At 51.1% G+C, this 8,220-nt stretch overlaps 3 protein-coding genes across 3 annotated transcripts; 2 read left to right on the top strand and 1 right to left on the bottom strand.

Moving 5' to 3' along the window:
* Positions 1 to 1,079: 1,079 nt before the first annotated feature.
* Positions 1,080 to 1,955, bottom strand: BDW70DRAFT_53444 (uncharacterized protein). The gene is made up of 2 exons (XM_073744227.1): positions 1,588 to 1,955; positions 1,080 to 1,436 (listed from the first exon to the last, which is right to left on the bottom strand). The coding sequence occupies exons 1-2, from the start codon at positions 1,882 to 1,884 to the stop codon at positions 1,095 to 1,097; spliced, it is 639 nt and encodes a 212-aa protein (XP_073590509.1). The 5' UTR covers positions 1,885 to 1,955; the 3' UTR covers positions 1,080 to 1,094.
* Positions 1,956 to 2,174: 219 nt separating this feature from the next.
* Positions 2,175 to 7,336, top strand: BDW70DRAFT_165200 (uncharacterized protein; the record flags this gene model as incomplete). The annotated part of the gene is made up of 6 exons (XM_073741682.1): positions 2,175 to 3,068; positions 3,134 to 5,109; positions 5,551 to 5,827; positions 5,917 to 6,523; positions 6,649 to 6,848; positions 7,061 to 7,336. The coding sequence occupies 6 exons, from the start codon at positions 2,175 to 2,177 to the stop codon at positions 7,334 to 7,336; spliced, it is 4,230 nt and encodes a 1,409-aa protein (XP_073590508.1).
* A 283-nt stretch (positions 7,337 to 7,619) lies between these two features.
* BDW70DRAFT_146068 (uncharacterized protein) lies at positions 7,620 to 7,839 on the top strand. Its single transcript, XM_073738531.1, has one exon. It carries the CDS (start codon positions 7,656 to 7,658, stop codon positions 7,812 to 7,814), a length of 159 nt encoding a protein of 52 aa, XP_073590507.1. The 5' UTR covers positions 7,620 to 7,655; the 3' UTR covers positions 7,815 to 7,839.
* The last annotated feature ends 381 nt before the right edge of the window (positions 7,840 to 8,220 follow it).

The raw sequence follows: 8,220 nt of genomic DNA, 5'->3' as shown, positions 1-8,220 counted from the left end.
TTTCCAATGTCTGTTTCCAATGTCTGTTTCCAATGTCTGTTTCCAATGTCCACTGCCCAATGTCCACTGCCCAATGTCCGTTGTCCAATGTCCGTTGTTCAATGTCCGTTGTCCGATGTCCGTTGTCCGATGTCTGTTGTATTAGTGGTTGTTGAGCGTGTTCTAATGTCACGGGCTAATGCCATTCACTATCCTACAGGTAGGATTATTGCAGAAGAACACGCTGAAGAAAGAAGAAAAGAAAAGAAACAAGATCGCCAGGTAGAAACATCTAGATATGCGCCAGCTTACTAACGAGTCATGTGACGGTAAGGTCACGTGAAGCGAGTGGCCGTCGACGGCCTCGAGCACTACTTCCGGGCAGGGCCCGCTACACAGGGCTAGACTGTGCCTTTGCGACTACACGTGGACCACAGTATTATCAAGTGTACATTTGATTGTATAACAGTTCGAGAAAATTGGGTATTCCCGTGCGGTCATAATTTGGGGATTGTGTATTGATTACAGCTCATAAATCCAACCATGGGGTGCACCAAGAACCCGCCCAGTAGTACAGGGCTGTGGATCTCCCCTCTATATACTTGTCAGATAAGGCCAAAAGAGTCCTTCTTAGGAGTAGGGCTCAATAGATCCTAAGGATATTCTGAGATCAGACAGGGAAGGTAGGTTGAAATGCAGTAACCTGACAATGTTGGCTATCTTGGTTGTTCTGAAATAAGACACGAAGTACAAAACTAATTACATGGTAAATGAGCGTCCTTAAATACCTTGCTCCATCATATCCCCAATATGCCGGTATCATACTCCTATTATGTCCCGATCATACTTCCAGTATGCCCTTCATATTGTAGATATGACCCTAGTCCCCTTCGGGCCTTTAGCCTCATATTGCCAGTATGATAGCTCCGGGCCGTCATTCTTCCGATATTGTCACACGCTGGCTGCGGCGCTGCTGGTTGATTGGCTGACGTTGTTCAGTCACTCCTGACAATACTCCGTGTCTACCAACCAATTTCTTACAGATCCCGTCCACTATCACTCTCCATCTCTATTTCCGCATTCTAGTCCTGCAGGTACAACGGCGCTCCTCCCCGTTATGCCGTATAAATCCAATCCCCCTGCGCAGCCGAGCGCGACGGCTCTTTAATCCGGACGGGGCCATAGTCTGCATACTCGTACGTATCATCGTACACCGCTATCCCCGTCTGTCGCATGTTGCTCGATTTGGGATAACCCGCATGCTGCACGTAGCCTGCCTTGGAAGAGTAATTTGCCTGTGGGGTCCTCCGCGAGCTCGCCCGCCCATATCTCCCCCCGGGAGGATTCGAGCTGCGTATATTGTGGTTGTCTTGTCGCGCCCGGCGCGTGTGCTCGAAGATCTCATCTAGTAGCTCTGTGCTAACCCACTTCGTTATGATGATGGACTCTTCGTCGGTCTGTTGTTTCAGTTAGCAGGGCTAGCTGGCAAGGATAGGGTACTGTAGAGGGTCGATGAAGAGCAACCAAAGCTCGAGGACAGAAGCTCATACTAGCAGTTAGGAAAATATATTTATATAATACGAGCTTCAGGACAAAAATTCTACAGACCTCGTCAAACTGCCACGGAAGGTGATATGCGTCTAACGTGCTGGGCAGGACATATTTGCGGGGAACTTTTGTCCAGCTCGCCGGCTCTTCTTTCTTGTCGCCGCCGCCGTCGTCGCGGTCACTGTCACTGTCAGCATCGTCGTCTTTTCTGCGTCGGAGCGCATCTTGCTGGGCGAGAACGGTCTGGATTTCTTCGTCGGTGTAGCCGGCCTCGGTGAACTCTTTTAACACGGCGTCGCGGAGAGGGTCTTGCTCTGATGATGATGATAATGATGATGATGTTGTTGTTGTTGTCATTTTTGATTGATTTGGTGTTGTGTTTAAGATATGTGACGGAGAAATAGCACGCCCACGTCCAGCTGGACATGGTCCTGGGCACGGACACTTTTTGCTCAGCCTCAGCCGCATCGATCGATGTTGCACCAAGCCTAAAGCAGCAAGAGAGCCTGTTTAAGTCCCGAGTCCGAGTCCCGCCAGCTGGCTTGCCCCGCCTTCTCACTGACGGTGATGGTGTCAGCCCGCCGCAGACTAACTACTGTCTTCTTTTGAAACCGCATCTGCTACTCTAAACGTGTTTACGGGCTAAAATGTCGCCGCAAGGCCATAATCCCCGATACTTGAATCGAACTGAGGATTCCAAGATTGAACTGGTCGTTCCTGGAGATTATCCTAGGAACTCTCCGAAAGCGAGCCTGATCTCGGTTGAAGCAACTGCTCACGTGCACCTGCTGGAGAATGACCCTTCAGGCCCAGCAGATGAACCACCAGGTCTGCTACTGGGGATCAAGCGGATTGATACGACGACAAAGATTGAACCACCGAAGCAGCTGCGATTGCTGCACCTATCAAACAATGACCACGGGATGGAATTCAACACCTTCCTTAGATGCGCGCTGGAAGCATACGGCCTCACTGAACCCCAGACGAAAAATACCATCTTCAAATTCTTCGATCGGTTCCTGGCACTCTCCGAGCAATCCACTTTTCGCGGCGGACGGTTCAGTCCTGTCCCAGCCTCGACAAAAGTTCGTCTCCCAGGACACAACGGTAGCAAAAAGGAGGAAGAAGTCCGAGTGAACTTCATCGCAATTCCCTACTTCTTACTACACGATCTACAGCGCCCGCCCCAGCGCACCACCATGTCTCGTACCAAAGTCCACTGGATCCAACCACTGGTGCAATCCGGCTACCACCTCGACTCATCCATGGCGCGCGAGAACCAGCAAGCGATTCGACGCCTATACAGCCATATCAAGCAGGTCATCCACGTCCCCCGGCTGTGGGTGTTGAGTATTGGGCACAACTTTGTCGCGACGTGCTCGCCGACACCACTGTTTGATGGCCAGACATTGTCATCGGCGTCTCCTGGCATTACCCTCCGCACCATCGGAGGCCAGACGGCTTTCCCGCCTACAGTTCGCATCACGACGCCGTGGGGCTTTGTCTTTTGCCTTGAGCGCGGGAAGTGCGGAGTGTGGTTTGTAAGTGATTCTATCTATACCCGTTCGCCATTACGCGCGCAGTTAGACACTCATCACCACACAAGGAATTTCTCTACCGAGTGCAAGCCATGTTGAGCAGCGTAGCTTGTGAGGGTACCTCAATAGACACAAGGAACTGGATTTACATACTTGAAGTCGACGGTAGCACAATAGATGCCCGCCGCTGGCGCTCCCTCTGGGAGGCTCACGGTGACGACAACCCGCTTCTCGCGATCATCGCCTCGCCCCCTCCAAATCCCCCCCCACCCCGCGAAGAGCCCATTGAACTAAACGCATCAGCAAATAGTCCATCCGCCCAGATCCCTGAACTGCGCTACCCTTCCGTCGTCTCCGACACCCTGAAAAAACTAGACAAGCGGGTGCGCGAGCACCGCGAACGACGAAGCCGCACAATAGCGACAATGCAGAGCAACCACGCCGGTAGCGATGATGCTGATGGCTTTGGGCAGTACAGGCACACAGATATAAATAACTACCTCAGTCCTTCCTACCACAGGCCTCCCAACCCCGTGAGGCTTCGGAGGCGACGGTACCGCAGCGCAGTGGAGCATGATAACGATCATCCATACCAGTATGTCGACCCGTATTATTCGCCACCGAAGTTCGTTCTTGATGCAATTGGGAAGCAATCTAGGAGAGGAAAGGAGGATGGTGAAGGGCATGGTCTGGCCCAGCGAGCAAGTGGTACTGCCGGGGTCTCGCAGACAGACGGCCCCGGCGCCGGAGTTGGGTCGGCCACCCAACGAGACAAAGAACGAGGGCAAGGAAGGTCACTTCCTATCTTCAAGTGGCCTATTGGGAAGAAACCCTCTGAAGAAGCATCATCGGACACCAATGACGCAGCATCGACTCGTCGAATGAAATCCCTCCTCGCCTACATACACCGGCACATGCTCTTCCACACAGACAACGCAAAATTCTCTTCTTACTTCCCACCGCCGACAGCAACATCAACAGCAATGCTCCTAAACAGGACCTATAACGCCATCCCCTTGAAAACCAAATCCAACGTTGAATCCCAACTCCTCCACTTACGCGACACCCACCACGTAAACAATTATATCCTCGACCTCCTCCGCACTTTCGTGCGCGGGATATCAGACTTCCTCGACGAATTCATCGCGCCCGACTACGAGTGCATCGTCAAGGGAAAAGTATGGGCCGCCGTGTCGGCGGTTCTTGAAACATTTCGCTTTAGCGGCCGCACCATGACCACCAATACCAAGATCGACCCTATCACACCACTGGCGTACCAAACCAACATCCTAGAGGAGTACCATGTCAACATACTGGCTATTCCTTTGGATCTATATTTGCGGCATGTCCGGACTATACGTGAGGGCCTGGTCGGTGTGGAGAGCCGGGCGATTCCGCGGTCGATGGTGGATGCGTTTATCCAAATAGTTATACTCCTTGTGAAGGCAGCTTCTGAAGGTGAGCGGATTGTTGCGGGGATTGAAGACTCAGCTGAGGGGTTAGAAGGAGCAGACGTCGTAGAGAGGGGTGAGGATTCGGGGGGGCGGACGGTTGATTCCGGAAGTCTGGATGCGAATGATCTGGAGACTTTAGATGAGGTCCCTGAAGGTCGGAACGGTGATTCTGACAGTCTAGAGGAGGATTCTGGCAGTTCAGACGCAAAGAATCCTGACAGTTTGGAGAAGAGTGCTAGGGATCCCGAGAAAAGCCTTGATGGCCCCGAATGGAACTCTGGCAGTCTGCAGCAGGGCGCTGGAGATCCAAAAAACAGTCTTGATCATACAGAGGAGGATTCAGCGAGTGTGGAAGAAAATTTTGAGAGCCCCGAGAAGGATACTGGAAGTACCGATGCGAAGAATCCCAACCCGTTGGAGAAACGCCCGAACATCCTAGAGGAAAAAAATCCTGATACGCTGGAGGAAAGTTCAGGAAGCCCACGGACAAATCCTGAAAACCTTAAAGACCCCTCACCAGCTACAGGCAGCCCTGGCCCCAACACAAGAAGCAGCTCAACGGACAGATCAACAGACTGGCTATTAGACTGGTTGGTAGACAGGTCGAGGAACAGCCTACAGGACAACCTAGAAGACAACCCAGTGGACAGGTCAAGAGGCAGCTCACAGGACAGCTCAGGGTATAGTTCAAAATACACTTTAAAGGAGAGCTCGAGGGAACGCTTGAGGACCAGATTGAAATACAAAGAAAAGTACAGAGCAAAGTACAGGGAAATGTACAGATCTGGATACAGCTCAGAGGATCTCCCATGGTCCATACCAAAATACAGATCGAGGGACAGTTCGAAAGACAAATCGAGTGGAAGATCAAGACAAATACACTGGACCGGATTATGGGACAGATCAGGAGAGAGGTCGAGGGACAGATCAAACAATGAATTTCAAACTTTCTACCGCAGACCTAGACGCCGTAGTGTGTCCAGGGTAAGGAATGTGGGCTGGCTGGGGGTCCTTTCTGATTATAGTGAAAGTGGAAGTGAGACTGAGGGACCCAAAATTACACCTCCTCCGCCCCGTTATGATCCATCACCTGGTATAGACAGCCTGTTTGCTCGGCTTGACCAGGCACGAGACGAATGCTGCGCAATGTTTCGCTCCGACGAGGACAAGGTTAGTAGCGCCGCCGTCTCGGGTTTGGGACTCATTGTGGCCCGTATGTTGGAATCAGTCCTAAAAGGCCATTCAACGTGCAAGGAACTGCCTGAGCTAAATATCGGCGAGGTATACGCAACGTATACGACTGCTCTGGTGAGTTTCACTGCATCAACCAACCAATCAACCCCAACCAAGTCCATGCTTGGTACCGTCTCAGCTGACTTCTGGATATTGCTTTTCAGCAACTCGAAGCCCGAAACCGCCCAAGCAAGAACCTACTCCTGGACATCAGCCTGCTCCGCGAAGAACTTGAGACGATCATAGCAAACATCAACGAACAGCTCAAGCTTGTCATCAATCTCCGAACCTATAGCTCAGGCCAAGCGCCAGATGAAGACCTGCTCCTCATCGACACCGGGAATATAAACTTTGAAAACCTATTCACCTCTCCCCCCCCCTCTCCTTCTTCTTCGACATTAGACGGCACCGCCTCCAACTACGAAGATTTCGCTCCAATCAGCCTCTCATCCCGAGCCATCCTCCAAGCAATCCACGCCGACCTACAAGAACAAGAAGAAGTTTTCGCAGAACTAATAAAGCGAGCAAACATTCTCGAGCGCCAGATCGTGCAGCGCGTCGACATCATCCAAGAAGACCACGGGAAAGCAATCCTCGTCTTCACGATCGTCTCGGTCATCTTCCTGCCACTGTCGTTCGTCTCGAGCTACATGGGGATGAACACCGCGGATATCCGCAATATGGAGCTGAACCAGGCGCTGTTCTGGCAGGTTGCGCTGCCTGTCACTGTTATTGTTGTGGCGCTTGTTCTTGTTGGGGCGTATAATGCTAGTAAGATCTTGGGGTGGGTTTCTAGGGGGGCCTTGTGATTATAGAACGTTGTCCTTTGGCTTGAGCATGGGAAGGCTATAGTAATTGGGAGTGAGCTCACTTATGAGTGGCTAGGCCATAGTCAGGATGGCTTCATGGGGCCTCCGGTGCCGGGGACGAGACCCTCGCATCGCAGCAAGCTATGATGCTTTACAGCTCCAACAGTGGGACGTGCGAGGCGCTGGCCCACAGCGTGACCGTCAGGCTAAACATCAAATCCTTGTCCCGCTGTCAGATACAGGTAACAAATGCGCTCAAGGGCAAGAAGCCGCCCAAAGGTGAACCTGTTTATAGTTCTCATGGGCTTATACAACAGAAGGGCACCCGATAACGCGCGGCAATATGTGAATTAGCTCCCAATACTACTTAGGCCACATACCGGCAGGTTAGTAGTATTGTGGGTGACCACATGCGAATCCCAGCTGTTGTTTGTTTTTGTTTGCGCTTGTGGATAAACTGTATACGCAATGTTCTTGATGGCCGGCTAGGCTTTGTTAGGACCCATGGAAGCTTTCGGTCGGGCATGACAACAAACAGAGTCAGAGCGACAACGGCAGCTCCGACGTTAGCGAGGTCTTCTCAGACAACAATTCCGAAAGTGACTCCAACACCGATCCAGATCTCGACAGCGAGGATTCAGATAGCTATGGCGATGACGCCGACAACAATTCCCTCAACGATGAGAGACAGCTGCCCCAAGAATACTACCTGGCCCAAACAAAAAGTCTGGATGTATCGCAACTTCGACAGGAACGGTACGTGGACAAGACCTAGGAGAAGCTGGGCGAGCGTACTGGAACAGGTAGACAACCCTCTGGACACTCACATCGGGGTGGTGGCAGAAATACAGCTTGTGGTTGCTATCATGGCCTGCCACAGTGCAGATATAGCACTGGTTCAGTCATTGCTGTGCCTCCTGCTTAATAAACTCCCTAATAACGCCTGCCTGTACCATGGCCTCCTGCTGGTGGATGGTGGTATATCAATACTACACCAGCTACACCTGGTGGAGTACAGCTGCTTAAACTGCTGGCATGGCAGGTAAAACTGCTGCCATCTAGACTGCGGCATATCCGCGGATATCAGATAGCAAATGCTATCCATATCGTATCCATGCGGATACCAGATACCTGAGTTGCTATCTTTATCCATATCCAAATCCGCGCGGATACGATATGGATATCTTGTTACTATCCGCACTAGCATAATTTTCGCTAGATTATTCCAATCTAGCCTGACACATGACGTATAGTATGCTGATTAATATCAGTAATATAACTAACGTACTCCACGGCCAAGCGGCCACTACGGCCGAACGGCCACTTTTCTCCAAGCCAGCCATTTTTTTGCAGTTTTATCGCCACCAATACATTTGATTTTGAATAGATACCTTACTATCTATTAAGCTACTTATTAGGGCAACCTCTAATAGTATGCCCTATAGTCCTACAGCCGCTGCAGCGTGGTGGAGCACGCTGAGAAGGCATATATACCAGTTCCTGAGCCTGCCCTTCAACCTGTATATCTAGCTGTTGAACCCTATCCGGACCCTCTTGTACAGATAAAAGGGTATTATTACCTAGAACAGCACGCCTTCTTGTCCTTTTCTTTATTTTTCGCTCATTTTCTGCCCTTAGGACCTTGATTTCTTGTTGAAG

Source organism: Aspergillus foveolatus (genome assembly GCF_047715535.1).
Source record: "Aspergillus foveolatus strain CBS 279.81 unplaced genomic scaffold BDW70scaffold_240, whole genome shotgun sequence".
NCBI lineage: Eukaryota > Fungi > Ascomycota > Eurotiomycetes > Eurotiales > Aspergillaceae > Aspergillus > Aspergillus foveolatus.
This window is presented reverse-complemented; position numbering and strand designations above follow the sequence as displayed.